The following is an 18,092-nucleotide window of genomic DNA, read 5'->3' on the forward strand; positions in this document are numbered from 1 at the left end:
ATACAAATGAGAAACAAATACAGGAATGGTGGAAAAGCAAGGCAGCACTAGAAGAGATGCTAAGAACAAATACAGGAATGGTGGAAAAGCAAGGCAGCACTAGAAGAGATGCTAAGAACAAATACAGGAATGGTGGAAAAGCAAGGCAGCACTAGAAGAGATGCTAAGAACAAACATGTGTCAGACTGGGATTGCTTCAATCCTGAATTGGAGCTGAAAAAAAACGTGATTTTGTTAGTGAATGTTGACAAAACAGATAAATTGTCAGAACTGCATTTCATCTGCATGCCATGAAAATGGTGAAAAGTGACAAGTACAATTTGGCAGATTTATCAAAATTTATTGCAACAGCCTGTTGGTGTATACATTGTATGAATTTGCATGGTTTCTACTTAAGGCAGTAAACAAGGATAGCACAAAAGCTACCAAAAGACTTGGGGGAAAAAAATCAAATCATTTCTGAAGTTTATAATCCAACATAGAAATGAGTGCTTATTTTATACTATAACATATTGGAAAAATGCAATTGATCTTTGACATTCCGAGCAAGAAAAGTCAATGCTGTTGGTGAGAAAAAAATTCTGATAAAAACAACCAGTCATGAAAAAATACATTTCCCATTTGCCAAGTGGGTCAAAGACACATGGGCTTGGATTCCAATGAAAATGATCACCAAATCATTTCAAATGTGCTGAATAAGCAATGGAATGGATAGAAAAGAGGATGGCACCATAAATGATTCAGATGATGATGAGAATGAGAACCTGAATGACACACTATCAAATGATGAAAATGACAATGTCTACAATGACAGCACACTCATAACAGAAGCTGAGCTTCATGGATGTAATGCAACTCAGGCATACAAAGATCTTGATTAAATTTATGAATTTAATTTTGAAATTTGTGTTAAATGTGATGCCTTTACATAACATTATTCAAATTCAACTGAAAAGGTTTTGCCTCCTTGAGAATTGTTATGGTTGTAATATAAGAATCATAATTGTCTCTGTTCTGAGTTGCCTTAGCTGTTAATTGTACTTTAAATAAGAGTCCATTACAAACAACATAAACACTTATCTGCTCTTACAAAATGGGTGGTCAGATCAGGGTCTGTATTTTTTTTTCTTTTAGTCATCACTTCTAACAAACAGTATGGACCCAGATCTTCTGACACATTATTCAATGACAGCTCTGAGTCTTGTGCATTTAGCATTTGGACTTATAAGCGAGTATGTATGATAACTAATTTCATACTATAAAACTGTTCAACCACATTTGATTATTTTGATTAACTGACAAGGATCACTTGTGTGGATGACATTGCCAGTAATCAACACATCGAGTTAATAACTGGGACTTGTCAAAGCTCATTTTATGTCGCTTTATCAAGAGTAGACTTCGCTGGTTATGAATGGGTCTTAAAAATATTAGCATATGTAGGGGTGTAGGAGTAAATAGGATGCATCATGGGTAATCCCAGCAGGAAAGTGTCATGTGTAAATAACTGCGAGCTCTCACAATCCTTACTTATAGTAATTCACATAGTTCTTAAATATTATAGTTTTCTTGCAGGACAGATTTTTTTCGAATCATGGAGAGCAAGGAGTCAAAGCTAGGATTTCCTCCAGGAGTTGCAAGGAAGATTCTTCTCAATGTAATTACCTTTCTCTCTGTCCCTTTCTTATTTTTAGAAGAGGTGTGAACTTTAATATTTACATATGATGGGTTGCATCTGTTTGTAATTCTATGTAAATTCTCCTCCTGTCACACAAGCAGGCTTGTAAATAGGTCTTCAAGGAAATTCAGGATTGACATGTATAAATAAAATTGGTTGTAAAGTCTAATACAAAAACCACGGCTAAAACAACTGAGTCATCTGCTTTTACTGATATTGTAAAACTTTATTTTCATGGGTTTCAAATTTTGTGGTTTGGGTATTTAAAAAAATGTATTCATGGGTACCTAATTTTGTGGCTCGATTGTTTACACACAAAAACCCCAAAATACTGATGTACATATTTCTGTATAAGTCTACTAGTATACTGACATTCATTTTCATTTCCATGTGTGAGCAAACCGTTTTACTCCATGCTGCAGTAATTAAATTGAATAATAAAGTTTTTCATTACTAACATCTGATGTAAATGAATATAATCTATTTAATACCACTATTGTAATCTTAAGTAATTAGGTTCTCGTGTGTTTTTAAAGACTGCTGACTAAGCATAAAGTTCCCAACAGTTAGGGATTGGGCACTTGAATAGAGTCAATGACTGTAAATCTGACAAGCTTGCTAAACTCGCTGCATGGAAACCTCTTGTTGCTGACCTTGACCTTGTGGAACAAAATTGAATTTGTAACATTCGGGTGAAGGGCAGTGTTATTAAATGCATGTATTGTGATTGGTGAAGAATGTTTTGTTACAAAACATGACTTAATGAGTATTATTCAACACAGGCGATTGATCAATCAAATGAACTGGAGGACAGTAGAGATGTCAGGTCTCAGCTGATCTGAAAACATCTACCATTAATTTACACACAGTTGCTTATCTGCACACATAACAGAGTAGCACTTCAGACAGACCTGATTGAAATGAACTTTGAGAAAGCAGGACTGATCTGTTGATTGTTGAGTTAGTTGTGCAAGCACATATTCAAAAATGGGATTCTTGTATTGTTTGGGAATATAGCAGCATCTGCTAGGTCATTACAGTCTTACATGAGTTTTCATGTTCATGAAATTCTGCATTCAAATTAAGTTGTAAACAACCAGTCAGTCTCAATATTCCTCATCTTACTTGTACTTGTACCAATTATATTCCACATTCTTAGCAGTTTGGATAGTAGTGTTATTAAAACAATGAAACAGGTGATGTTTTTTTTGTTGCATATGATGGGGAGGGTTGGGTGAATGTTGGCTTGGTTGATATATCGTTGGAACTTTAAGTTCATGGTTTGGTTCACCCACAGAAATCATGACAACAGGAATCCCACAGATTTAAAGTGTTTCACAGTAATTTGTGGTTCTTCATGACAAGTATTTTTTTCGTTTTCTGTTTTAAACAGCAAGAAATTTATGGTTACATTATAATTTTATGCAGGTGGACAAGTAGTAATATAAAATTGTGTGTTAAGACCAGAGAACACTACCTGGTGTAATGTTGATATAGGTGATGTTCCTTGTGTTATGCTTGCTGTTGAAGATCATTGGTACTGAAAAGATTGCCATATATTCTATACAAGGATAATGGAATCTAGCTGAAGAAGTGTTTAATACAGTCTCAGTCTGTCCATATTTAAATTTTATACTTTTTCTCAATTTAAAAACAAATGTCTCTCTGTAGTGGCTGTCCTTAAATTAAATAATCTTGGAAGTTTCTTGCTATGCAGTCTACATCCGCTTTTTTCTTTTTTTAAGGGTGAATAGTATTTAGTCTTAATTGTACTTTTTTGCAGGCATTCCAGCAATATGAACAGAATGCACATGAAGATGAACAAATAAAACCTGCTCAGAAACAAAGAAAGAAAGTAACTGAGACTCAATCTCCAAGAAAAGGTTAGGCAGCTTCAAACTTTGACATTTTCTCATTTATCAAGGATGTGTTAGGTTAATAATTGCAATAAAAATAGAAGGATCCTTTTTCAACTTAGCATTTTTTCTGTTGTCCAGACTTTGAGATTGTATAAAATTTTACTAAGCTATACATTTTTCCTTCATGATTTTTAAAGCAAGAGGAACTTACTCAGAAAATTGCATTACTTATCCAAAGCTGCTGGAAAGTAAATTTTTCTAGTCCTGTGTGAACAATGTGACCTTAAATACGGAAATACCATGGTTATCTTTTCCATTTGTTCTGTCTGTTCCAGCCATCCTCTATTTAGAACAGCATAGTGAGCCTCTTGTATTGTTTCTGTTATAAATTTTCATCATTTTTTTAACTAAAGTTTTTAAATTTAAAGTCTGCTATTTCTCATAGGCCGTATACTAAACTCATTCATTAGACATTTTTTGGTTAAACAGAATTGGACATGTACTTATTCCTTGTACTATTAAAATTGCCTCCCTTTTTTATCAGCATTTAATCCATGGCACATGCAGTATTTTATTAATTAATGCTTTAATGTTCTTTGTCTTTAGTAATGTTTTGCTTTAAATTTTTTTGCATTTAAGTTAGTGATGGTGCTTCCAAAATTAATAAATCACAGTCAACCAAAGCTGATGGAAGCCCTGTTGATGAAAATAAAATTGCTGCAGATAATTCAAAAGACAAGGAAACCCCATCAGACCACACCATCGCAGTATCTCCAGAATCTAGCAAGAATGATTCAGAGGATCCCATGATTCCATCCAGAGATAAGATACAGACAAATGCACATATAGATGAATCAGAACTCAAAACAGATGAAAAACCAATGACAGAAGAAGAGGCACAACTTAAAAAGTGAATTTTTTGTTTTTACTTGTTAATAATACACCTCTCCCTCGATAACTTGCGCACATTGGGGTCCACAAACATAGACAGCACTATAAGCGAGGCGCGAGTTACCGAGGGACCTCCAAAAATTGAAAAAAATTGCTTTAACATTGATAAAACCGTGGGGGGGGAGCGTCGTTAAGGAACTGGGCTGTTTAATGACTGAATCTTCATTTTACAATCACGTCGATAATAATTTTTAATAATGTGCTTTTTCTAATGAAGTTATTCGTTATTCTGTTTAAATAACATTTTTTTCTCAAAATATCCAACATATGAAAGATTGTTCCAACTGGTATGAACAACCATCACGTGTACGCAAAAAATCTGTGTATTACGTCACTGCTTTTTGTTTTCTTGATGAGTCTGGTTCTCATAGTGGTGTTTAATAGTATCTTGCCAAATTGGTAGTCCATAATTTGGGAACTGGACTAACTACTGATACACCACCAAACAAGTTTCCTTTTTTTCAAATACACGCAACATTATTTTCATGACACGTCTACATCGAAACTCAATTTTTTTTATCTCAGAGAAGTTCAGAGTTCATGGAAGAAATGGTTTATTTTGGCCACATCAAGGTAATATCCATCTTGCATCCAAATTTGACATATCCAGACCATGCTCACTCGCACTGTTCCCCAATGGAATCTCTTCTGATTTTGATATGGCCAAACTTATCTAAGTTTGAGCCACCATCTTCCTCCATGAAGCAGATCTCATACATGACTTTCAATTTATGATAACACTCTCTTCAGCATGCAGACTGACTGAGTTACATATGGTGTCCGTGGATCTGAACTATATGCGATTCTGTTTTGATGGTTCAGTTATTCTAATGACACAACCTTGAACCTGGTTCCAAGAACAGCTTGCTGTCACTAGTCAACCAACAATAACTATCTGTTCACTCTCCTTAATTGATCTGTTGACAGAAGCCTGAACATGCCATCAAGTGTTACCCGAGTTGCACAGTCAGTATTCCGCATCAACTGTAAGCGACTATTCCTATTGCTGAAGGCAGGAATACAAGACATAACCCCACAAGCACTGGCTGCTTTTTTAAAGGGAGTTATTAAATCAGTGTACTCTTAACTCACACAGGATCAGGAAGAGTGCATTTCTGTTGTCTTCATAGATTGATTATTGTTTTATTTGTCGTTTTAGGAAGAATGTTTTGTTCTCTCTCTCTCTCTCTCTCTCTCTCTCTCTCTCTCTATATATATATATATATATATATATATATATATATATATATATGTTATTCTTTGGGTCATTTAATTCATGGTTTCAGGAAGCAGATTCTGTTGTCTTCATAGGTAGATCATAGTTCTTTTCAGCCTTTAAATTCATTACTTCCAAGTTGTGGCTGCATGGTCCAAGTTGTACTATATAATTGGTTGTAAATAATCGAATACTGGTGCTTTTCTGCAACAGTTATATTTATCAGTAATTTTTTTGTAATAAACATATCATACCTGATTAACATCAGCTAATCAATTAGTTCACAAATTGATGACTTGGGAAAGTTAAGCTTGGTATGACTATACCATGTTGTACTACTAGGTGTGCCAGTTTGTTCTGAAGTCTGTGGAAAATCTTTGTACCCCTAATTGTTTCACAGAATATTTTAATTGTGGATATAATCTCATAGCAGTCATTTATTTTGGAAAAAGTCAAATTTTGAGGTTTGAATTATTTGCTTCCAGACTGTAATATAGTTATAAATAACAGAAAAGATGCTATATTATTTGTCTGCTTTAGTAGATCCATTTGTTTTAAGAATATACAAACACAGTAATTGTCTGGCAAATATTCATTTGTTTTTTTTCAGTCATTCATTTTAATATTTGACATTAACATTTGCCTTTTGTAAACTTGGAAATTAGGATTAAGGATTTGATATTGTAAGAGGTTAACTAATGCTCATCAGGTCAGTTATCCAATTTAACTCTTTTGCATTCTTGTATATCTTGGAGAAAATAAACCCCTTGCTGATTACCCAGTTGGTCCAAGTTATTTGTATATATATAAAGAATAAAAATCATATGGCAAATAACAATCCTTTCAAGTCAAGTGCACTGGATCCAGCAAGGGATCGCATGTGTCAGTTACTGATTAACATAAATGCAATAAACTGACAACGAACATTTGAAACTTATATATATCTTATAGATAAGCAATAGCCATTGCCCTCAGTATCATTTTTTATGTTATTTTTATATACCCAAGAGAGCACTGGTCATTGTCTGAACCATTCCATTAACGAAAATTTACTAACATTTCTCTTAAATAACTTTAAATGATCAGAATGTTATTTTCAGTACTGCATCTCTCACGTTTGTTGTGGATATTGTGAATATCATGTTCATTCATTTGCTTGTTTGAAAGTTTCTTTTGTGACTCAGTGAACTTGTCCTTATTGTTCACTTTAAGATTTCTACTTTCCAATAGATAAAACAGTTGTTTTAGTTCATCCACAAACAAATCTAATAAAATGAAACCTAAATTATACTACATGAGTGTTCATGTTTTGTTTACAGATTAGTTCCTAATACACTATACAGTTTTAATTCACACATGTCATGCATGTACATGCAATATCAAGGTGTTCATTATTGTAGAATACTGAATGATTCTGACAGTGTAAAGTTAACAAAAAAGGAGTGTATAATAATTGGGGTTCATCAAGAGTATCTTTGAGGATTCCATTACTAAGCATTTTAAAATGGTAAAAGGAGAGAAGTTTATTCTTACAAATTCTTTGCAGCCAGTAGATCATTAGTCTCTTCAGGTGATTCTAATCCGTATTATACTATTTTGCCTTTGTCATTTGATATGTTCTCTTCTTGAGCTTTGAAAAAATGTGGACACTGCTCAGTAGATAATGCAGAATCTTTTGAGAATTTTTTTTCTCCACACAGCTTGAAACTTTTATTTTTTAATTACTTATTTATTTTTTATTTCAGCCTTTTTATTTATTAAAAATAGAACAGTAGACTTGAACATTTATCTTAGCGTTATTTCCAATCCAGGGCTGGCACAATGCAATACAGTGCCCTGTCCAAAACATACCTTTGGTACTCCCACATCCCCCATAATTAAAATGTTTGCTGATAAGAAAGCTCATAAGAAATTGATGTAAGTTAGGACCAAAAATTAAAAGATTTTCATGTGAAGAAGAAACAAAGGTCTTGTTTCATTTTAGCTCCTTTATCTTTGATTTAGTGCCCCACTGAAATTGGCAGCCTGTGCAAGCGCATTGCTTGCACATAGTTTGCATCTGTCATGATCCAGTCTATGCGGCAATATTTATTACCTGTCCTCTACTTACAGACAGCAGGAATTGTTCCAGTCTAAGCCAGATAGTTACAATGGAGCTGTGAGAGACAATTACAGTTGGTCTCAGACCATTACAGATGTAGATGTGAGAGTAAAGGTTAGTCATTATCAGTCTTTTATTTATATGACTGACATGTACTGTTATGTTGGGGAGTGGTATAGTCCAGAATCCTAATTGTCTGAGACAAAAAACTGTTTTTTCCAGTATCATAGGTACATGTACCATGAAAGTAAACATTATTACAGTGTGACTTAAGTTTTAAAATTTCTGGATTTAAAAAAAATGTAGGTTTCTCCCACATACGATCTAAATGTTTTTCTTCTCTGGATATATTTTAATATATACTGATCTAATTTAAAAATTTACACTTTCAGTTTTTTTAATACTTTGATTCCCAATTGTTTACCATCTAAGGGCATTGTATGGTTTATTATGTGCCACTGTGCAGTTAAACTGTATACAATCCAGTCCAGTCCATAGTCTCAGCATAAAGGTGATCATACAGTAAAGTTATTAATAAAAAAATAAAAGACCAAGACAAATTATTTTTTATTTTTTGTATTGATTGTTATCTAATCCTAAAGTGTGATAGGCAAATACAGTTCTCCATTGCAGTGCACACATTGCATTATTGGTGACTAGCCTTTATGATGAATAATCACCATGACATAGAGGCATGACCACCATAGTACTGTGTCATGTTTGCACAGGTTAATTGATTTTTGTTTTTAAAGAGAAAGGGCATTTCATTTATTTTCAGGTTGTGTTATACAATTTTAAAAAAATGATATTTATACTCAGTGCTTGGTTGTTATTATTATGTTATCAGTTAATGTATAGACTATAATTTGTGGACAATATCAAACATAGACTTGTGTAATTTTTTTTTTATAGCTATACCATTATGATAACTCATACATGCATGGCTGACTTCAGTGTGCTTTGAGTAAACATAATTTTGCAGAAATAAAACTTGATCTGTGCATGCTGTTAGGAACGCTCAAATGAGACTAATTGCGATAGTAAATATAGTCAGTTAATACTGTATTAGCCTTGTCATAGCTATCAGTTAACTTATTGCAGGTTCCATCTTACATAAAGAAAGGGAAAGAAGTGCAAGTGGACCTTGGTAAGAAGCACTTGAAAGTTTCGTATAAAGATCAGAGTGGTCAGTGGGTGGAAATAGTCAATGGGGAACTAACCTGGGATGTACACCATACTGAATGTATCTGGAGTCTGGTACCTGGAGAACATGTACATGTAAGAATTTGTCTTTATCAAATATATTAACTAATAACATTAGCTTCTTGAATCAACTTCTTCTACCTCCTGAAGCCAGCCCTCCTGGAAAGATAAAAATAATGTTCTGTCTGTATGTAACATAGACTAAGATAAAATAGTATCTGTGGAAACTAACTCTTTCATGAGACTATAATAATTACTTCCTTCTTATAGATATATGGCTTCCTGTGTACAAGATTGTATTTTGTTTAAGTTTTCAGTCATAACTTCCAAAAACCTTTTGGATTTCTCTAGAATTATTAGCCATCTTTCTTCAGAGTCAGTAATGTTTTATTTAATTATCTTTGAATTGAATAATCATAAAAATTAGTTTTTGTTTTAGCTCTACTGGTCATAGACCAGAAAAGCCTACTGGATGGCATGATGTCCATTGTCTGTCCCTCCATCAGCAAAAGTTTGTTGTCTCTGTTCCTTCTAAACTACTTAGAGGATTATAAGGTCTTCTTCAAAATGGAAAGTCAGATTGACATGAGGCTTTACCAGAAGGCTTCTTATGATATCTGGTTTGTCCAGAGTGAATATGGTACTGCTTGGATGTCAGATATGGCTGTCACAATTGTGATCTTGAAAATGTTGTTTTTGCTACCACTTCTGCATGAGGTTTTTACCAGAAGACTTTTTATGATGTCTGGTTAGTAAAAATGGAGTTGCTTTGATATCAGATATGGCCATCTTGAGAATCTTGTTCTTGCTAATCCTCCAGAACAAAAAGTAATATTGCCATGGGTTTTTTTTTACCAGAAGACTTCACAGTGGCCATCTTGAAAATCTTCTTGTTGCCCCTCCTGAATGGATGGTAGTATCAACATTGGGATTTTATTAAATGGCTTATTATGATGTATAAAGTTTGTCTTAAATAAAAATGGTGTTTGCTCAGACATCCAGTATGGCCACCACAGTCTTGAAAATCGTTTTATCACTACTCCAGAATAGCTGGTCAGATCAGCATGGGGATTTCACTGAAAGAATTTTATTGATGCCTAGCTGTTAACAAATAAATATGGTGCCATTCTGACTTCCAATATGGCCACTAGGATGGCCAAACCTTCTTATGGCTTGTTCTCCTAAATAGCTGGTCATATTGATAATGTGCTTTCAGCAAGAAACTTAAATGATGTCTAGTTGGTCCTGAGTGGAAATGGTGTCATTGTGATAGGCAGTATATGACAGCCATTTTGAGAATCTTGCTGTTGTTACTTCTCTAAAATAAAAGTCACATCACCATGGGGTTTCCACAATAAGACTTCCTATGATGTTTTGTTGGGCCTAAATCATGTCTTGTTGGTCCTAAAAGAAAATGGTGCAAACTTGACATCCAAAAATGTCCACAACAGCTAATTTGAAAATCTCATTATTACTGAAGAATATCAGAGATGGTTTCAACACTCGGCAGTTAAAAGGAAGAAATTGCCTTGCATTGAATTTATGGAAATTCTTTTCAGACAGTAGTATCAGTCCCTTTGAAGGACTCTTATTAATTTTAATTTTCTTTCGTCAGTACACATTAGTGTATCCAATGTTTGGATAAAAAGGCAAAAATTTCACATTATCAAGGATATTTCTACTTTATATGGGGGGAACATTCATTGTAATTAAAGGTATTGAAACTTGTTTTAGGAATGTTACTTCTTGTCTTCCCAGATGCGAATTCAAAACAGGTAAAATTGGCACAGTTTTTCAGAATGAAAATTGGTTAATCATACTCCACAAAATATTCCTGTTTTCAAAATGTATCATTTATTTCTAAAAACTTATTAAATGCACTTTGATTGGCTCGGATATTGGCATTAAGTGGTCTTTAAGTGAAAAAAAACCTGGTAAACAGAAAAACTACCCATCTTTAATTGACAAACATTTACCTTTGAAAGTGATGGAACAAGAAATCAAAAACAGAGCTATTTAGGTGCAAAACCAGTGTTGCCATTGTGCATTTATCATGACTTATCATTTTTCTAATGGGATTTCTTGCTGTTTTTATATGTTTTCATTTTACCCAGATTGATATGGAAAAGAAGCAGGAGAGATGGTGGGATGGTCTGCTTACATCTGAACCGAAGATTAATGTCCGCAGTATTGATTGCAGTCGACCAATGAGTGATTTGGATGATGAGGCACAAGCTAAAATTCAGGAGATGATGTACAATGAGCAGCAGAAACGATCTGGTTTGCCACAGACACATGAAACAGTAAGCATGAATCTTTGTAAAGGGGGAAAAAGGTAAACCCTTTTTTACATACATGTTCAAAGAAAACTGTCTGGTCTTGTTAATTTGAAACTAATATAACTATTAAATCTACAGTTACAGAGCAGTTTCCCAATATTGGTCACCTATCTTAAAGTAGTAGCCCTGTGTTGGCCAGTATCTGATTTTCCCATCAATAATATGCTACATATGTAAATTCACTTGGTTACTATTTTGTGCTCACTTCAGAATGCAACTTTTAAGATCCAAGAAACAACGATCCAGCAGTGGAAACAATAGGAGTACATTCCCAGTCCACAAAAGTTACAACCAAAAGTACTGTTTTTTGTGTGGGCAAAACCATGAAAATCGATGCCCATGAAAATAAATAAGTCGGAGCATAATTTACCTCCCATCAAAGCAAGATTCCCACAATGGTTTATAATGTTGATCCCACAGATGGCAGGTGAAAAAAGCAGCATGGCATAGTTCTGTACTGGAGTGTTTTAACATGGCATAGTTTTGTACTGGAGTGTTTTAACATGCCTGACACTCTAGTTTCATGTTTGTCATGGAAATACATGTAAACTCTGAGGCAAAATATTTATCCTTCATTTAACAAGTGCATTCATCTTATTGTTTGAAGATACAGTGAAACCCAGCTATAGCACACTTTGTTACAAAGAAATCCTGCTGTAGCACACTTCATTACAGTACAACTCTACTATAACACACTTTGTTATATCATGAATTCAGATATAGTACGATACTGGCATGGCTCCTGTAATTTACACTTATTTCACCAATTACAGAGATTTCTTTAGTGCCAAAATAAACAAGAGCTTGATTTAATTCTTTGGCAAGATATGTTGTACCCTTCAAGTGAAAAAAACCCACAATCATTCCTTGTACCTTATTTTCAAAAGACATAATTATCTTTAAAAGCTGATAATTATTGATTTAATTATTATTGATCCATCAACGATAGACATTGAGTCTTCTTTGTATTTGTCTTCAGTGCGGCCTGTATACAGAAGTAGCTTAATGCAGGGTAAACATTAGCCATCAGATGATTACTCAGTCATCTGGCATGAACAGCGATGTATTTTATTGTAGCCAGAATCAGACCCTTTTGGACATGTCCAGCAGATATGAATATTGTGGAAAATATAATGTTTCATAAGTTCGTGCATCAAAGAAGCATCAATTTTATAAATTGTCTGCTACATTCATTTAAATCGAAATAATTAATTTCTTGATAATACTCTCAGTATTATCAAGAAATTAAGTATTTGGATTCAATGGATTTTGTAGACAATTTATAAAATTGATACTTCTTTGTACAAGTTTTTGATAGAATTACTATATTGAATAGAACCGAAGCCCCTGGTGACTGGTGAGTACACATGTCCTCACTATTTCTACTTAAGTTGACAATTTCTTGTGCATTTATATGTATGTGTCAGTGAATGGTTTCTCTGCCCAAAAGAAGAAAAATATTAAATATGTAACAAGCATCTTTAGTAATTTTTGCTTAATATGCAGCAAGTTGATAACTGCATCAGTGAAGTCTGTTAACTGACTTGTTTGGCTATAACATGATCAGAGGTGTCATTAGGATTATAAAACTAGCCCACTCCCATTTGGGTAAAATTAGGAGTCCCACCAGCAAAAGTTGCAGTCCCCTTCCCAGAAAACTTTGCAGATTAGAAGAACTATTGGTTGCCACTGAGTTTAATATCTGCATTCTTTATAACACTGACATTGCTCATGTTTGTCCATCAGAGTGAGACTTAATTTTTTCAATCCAGGGAAGGTCTTATTCCAAGCACTAAGCTATGCATCACACACTTTGTTACTGTTCCAGCCAAACTATCAGTCATAGCAACTTTAACACTCCTCCGAGTCTCATCACAATCTTTGTCAATTTGCCTTTTAACCCCAAAATACTTATCCAAATTTGCGAATGGCATTTTGTCTAAGTCTCAACATGTCTTGATTCCAAGGTCACATGCACTGCTTATTCAGCTACACTTGGAAATGAACACAATGATGAAAGCTAAAGTTGTTTATTTGAAATACTCTTATAAATGATCACATGTAAATCAGGTGGGTCTTTCTGCCTCTGAATTCAGTCACTGTAAGGATCAGCACATTCTCCCACCCAGCAGCCAGTCAGAGTCTTTGAACTTGCCACCCAGCTATTGCATTTTGTTCTTTTGATGTACTCTTATAATTGCAACATGTACATCAGGGGGTCTTTCAGTCACTGAATTCTCTCATTGTAAATATCAGCACAGCTAATTGACCAACAATTTCCCACTAAGCAGGGGGCTGAAGCAGGACTGGCAATTCTTTGAATTTTGCCACCCACCTATTACATGCATATGGAAGACTCCTGCCTTAGTGATTTTCTGCATCCCAGATAAAAAAAGTTGCATCCAACTATGCATGATTAAGCATTTACAAGACGTTTGATGATAAATGGTTTGTATACAGATGACATCCTGTGGCCCCTAATCATCGTGCTTTAGCAGGGTTTCACTGTATTTTTCCAATGAACATTCCATTAATGTAGCAGAAATTGTTGGCATATTGAGTTACTGCAAGTCAGGAAATTTTTTGCTTGGGATAAATTTGTTGCACTATTTTCTAGTCAGATAAAGAGGCAAAAATATTAAATATAATAATACAACTATAGAAAATCCCATACAAATTATTTCTTTGAATCATTATTCTAAACAGTCTTTTATTTTAAATTTAAAGTTTTAAAAATATAAGCTTTTCATCATATAAGTATTTGACACTAGCAATAATAATAGTTTTATATCCTCTGCAGTGATTTAACAATACTTTATGTTACATTTGTTTTTATCAAAGAAATTAAATCATCTCAGTTTTTTCATTTGGAAATGTTTACAACTGCAGATAAATGGTATAAAATCAGTAGAAATAAATAACTTCCTACCACAAACCACAAAATTAAAAAAACACAATTATATCTGCCCTGGTTGAAGCCAAATGAAAAGAATACAAAACATCCTTATTTAGAATAGGCTATTCTTACTTTTCCATCATTAGATTTAGTTTTGAAACTGTACAAATGTTGTTTTTTTTTTACATGTAAATGAAGTAAAAATGTTGTGTATCATCTATGCCATCATTTCTTTAAGTATGCAGATACCCTAAATGTTTAGATAGTTTTGCTTGGAATTGTATTTATAACCCAAATTGTCAGTAAGTAAGAGCAGTGACCATTTTCATTAAGAAACAGATAGTTTTGAAAACACAAAAATGATGACATATCCTACTAATAAAGACTAAATAGTTGTAACAGATATCACAAATAGTGTTACATAAATGTTTTGTGGGAAAATGTTTGCCCAGTTCTCAAAAAAACAAAATGGTCCAATTGCTGGAGCCAGTATAAATCCTCACAGATCACTCTTCCACTGAGAGATACTTGCCCAGAGAGAGATGGTTGAGTATTTAGATCGATCACTATAGTGCTATAGAGCAAGTATTATTTTACGTGGGACAAGTGGTTTCTCAAAAACTTAATGCCTTTGGACTTTGCATGAGAAAAAATGTTTCTGAGCACTGATCATTGAGAATTCACCTGTTGTACCCAATAAATGTGTTCATCTTGTGTTTTGATATAACAGTTTCTATTGGATTATGGAAGCAAGGCTATTATTCTTGCTCAAAATTACAGCCCTTATTGTAAATCTGCTGAATACATTCTACATGCATTATATTGCAACATGCTATACCATCACCCTTGCTTACTGCCAACAAAGTTCCCAGAACTGATTTCCTTACTTTTAATTCCCATATCATACTGTCATTCTCACTCACTGCCACCCATTGACCTAAAGTTTTGAAACAAAGGAGATATTTTAGACTTATTTCCTTTGTTATAAAATGAGTTGATTTCTGTCGTACATTAAACACTGCCATCTGCTGTTTAGTAAGTCTTGAAAAAATTGTTCTTATTGCTCATCACACTTTAGGAAAACTCAGCAGAAAAATATAAGATTGTTTTGATTTAATAATTTTTGTCTGCAAGCAGATAAGATCATAATTTTATCTTGCAATAATTGTAACGAGATAAAAATATTATTTAGGAATATTATATACCAATCATTTTGGAAGTAAACTACCAACACAAAATTTACAATTTATTTATCACTAACTGTCAATCAAATACTGTTTATTGGTGGTTCCAATGGATTGCTGATTGGTTGAACTAATGGCAATTCTTACTCAGTTATCCCTGTACCACTTGTTCATGTCCTTGAAAACTGAACTCTGTTACCTTGACATTTATTCCTGTGTAACAGTTACAAATTCATCTTGCTGTAACTTGTCAATTTGTTGCCTAATTTCAACAAAATTTTCTGTATTGACTCAGCATGGTTAAGTATGTTAGTACATTTTTACTAGAAAATCTCTAACTTAAAAAGAAGCTGATATGCTATACATGTAGGTAGATCATAACTGTTAGGTCTGTTTGAGACCCTGTGCATTCAGTCCATGGGGGGGGTGCCGAGGGGTCTAAAGCACTCTCCATTATGGATCACTGCTATCTCACCTCTGTCTGCATGGGTTTGAGTCTCGGATTTGGCCAGTGTGGGTATGTGAGAAAGCTTGCCAGTAGCTTCTTGTGGGTCATTGGTTCTTTCCGGGGTTTTCCTGGGTTTTTCCTCCACCATTAATACTGGCTGCCATGTATAGCCTATAGTGTACTGAAAAATGGCTTTAAACCCTACAACAACAACAACATTCTGTCCATGGTAATGAAGTTTATTTTAATACCATAGTGCTTGAATGTAAATGCTTTATGCTTCAATTTTGCAATTATCAAGGATAAAATAAAATATAATTTTATTGTACATAATTTTTTTATAACATTTCCCTTCCTTTTCTTCAAGGGTATCAAACTTTTTCAGGCTGTGGGCCTAAAGAGATAAAATTCTTATGGTCATGGGCCACATGAGCAAGAATAGTTCCTTATCACAAAGTATGCATATTAATTAAAATGACTCTTTCAAAAGAGCTGTCTACATGGCCAGTGGCCTTACATTGTGAAGACTTGGCCGCATTTGGCCTGCAGGTTTGAATGCCTAAATTACATTATCTGTATATCAATCTTTTTCCTTATGATAACAAATCTTGTAACCCCTTATGTCCAACCGCATTATAATGCCAATTTTGTCTGTGAACAAATGGTGGCATTGTAAAAAGTGTAGACTGTATTTCCTTTTTAAGTTTCAGCCTCACAGTGAATTTTACAGTCTTGTGTTCATTAATCTTTTTTAGAAAATGCATGGCATGCTGAAAAAAGCCTGGGATGCTGAGGGATCCCCATTCAAAGGACAGCCATTTGATCCTTCTAAGTTTAACATAGACCCTAATGGTGTCATGACCATGAAAGACACATGAACATTTTGAAAACAAGTGCTGCTGTTCTTAGAGGTTTGCTTTAGTACACCATTTGCACAGCCAGGGGAAATGCTGTGAATGTGACCATATCCAAAAATTTATACCTGATTTTGTGGATAAAGACTGAAAAGCGCATAGTCTGAAAAGATGGATTCAACATAGACATTTAGTCTCCTTTTTCTATCTATCTTCTCTTTTGTTGTGGATTAGGTATTCTTGTATAGACATTGACATTTTCAGTGAATTTGCATTTACATAAAGGTGTTGAGTTTTACAAATTTGCTAGTATTTCTTTAGCCATGCTTGCCCATTAGGAAGGAAAGCTTAAATCTTGCATAAGTTTGTAAACATCTCAATTTATTGAGCATCCATTTTAAAACTGTAACTACACTTAAATTGTATATTTTTCTGGTATGGAGACCCACATTAAATTGCACAAGATTTTTTTTTTTTTACATTTTGTATTACAGTTGCAGACAAGGTACAGAACTTGGTTTTACATAGCAGCTAACAGAAAAGTGATTTTTCCAGCCTATCATTTGAAATTCTCACCACTAAGGCTCCTTCACAAATAATGTTTGACTTTTAATATTGGTAATTTACAAAGAACATTGTACATTACCAGTCTGACAGTTTTCTGTATGCATACATAGCAAGCATGTATTACAAGTACGGTTACAGCATTTTATTTTTATTGCAAATGTAAGGAAAAATATTATGTGTCTGTATTTGTCAGTACTTTTATCAGCTTGATTAATAAATACAAAAAATTCTTTGGATTACTTTTATTTTCACTGTTAGCAAAGTGAGCTAATTGTATGCTTCTGTCATCATTTGAACATTGTCTCTTGCATATGATATATCCATCAACAGTTGCTAATCAACTCTGTTGAGGTTGATTTTCATCCGTTTTTCTATATATAAAACTTATATTTTTGTCTTAAGAATGGTATTTTACTAAAATCTGTGCATGTTATAGGAATCAGACTAGCATCTAGTTCTACCATGAAAAGGATATATTTCAGAGTAGAGTTTCAAAGTTGATACTTGTGTCCCCATAAAAGTTTTTATTTATGTACATTTATTTCTTCATGTTTTCATTCGTTCTTGCAAACATGCCAGAGCTTTCAGCTATTTGAGAAACATTATTATGGAATAGATTGTGATGATTTTGTTTGTATGGAAGCCTGTAGTGACGAGTTTTCAATGAAGTCAATATATTGTGGTTGATATCTCACAATATTCTAGTGTGGAGATTTACAGAGCTTTATACTGTTCTCAATGCTTAATATTTGAAAATTGTTCATGAAGTTTCTCACAGAGTCTATAGTAGGATCTG

General features: G+C 33.8%; 1 protein-coding gene across 3 annotated transcripts in view; it reads left to right on the forward strand.

The window, feature by feature from the left end:
- The window catches only part of LOC149802676 (nudC domain-containing protein 3-like), a 29,006-nt gene extending 11,480 nt beyond the window's left edge, over positions 1–17,526 (forward strand). For 2 of the 3 annotated variants that reach the window (XM_089952053.1, XM_089952055.1), the window contains 7 exons: positions 1,576–1,657; positions 3,462–3,561; positions 4,177–4,447; positions 7,817–7,919; positions 8,907–9,083; positions 11,123–11,311; positions 16,631–17,526. In XM_089952053.1, coding sequence (XP_089808179.1) covers positions 1,576–1,657; positions 3,462–3,561; positions 4,177–4,447; positions 7,817–7,919; positions 8,907–9,083; positions 11,123–11,311; positions 16,631–16,753 — 1,045 coding nt within the window. In that variant the 3' untranslated portion in view covers positions 16,754–17,526. The remainder of the gene's footprint in view (positions 1–1,575; positions 1,658–3,461; positions 3,562–4,176; positions 4,448–7,816; positions 7,920–8,906; positions 9,084–11,122; positions 11,312–16,630) is intronic. The other variant, XM_089952054.1, reaches the window with a different exon arrangement.
- Positions 17,527–18,092: the final 566 nt, after the last annotated feature.

Source organism: Sinohyriopsis cumingii, chromosome 3, assembly GCF_028554795.1.
Source record: "Sinohyriopsis cumingii isolate HCF-2022 chromosome 3, ASM2855479v2, whole genome shotgun sequence".
NCBI classification, from domain to species: domain Eukaryota; kingdom Metazoa; phylum Mollusca; class Bivalvia; order Unionida; family Unionidae; genus Sinohyriopsis; species Sinohyriopsis cumingii.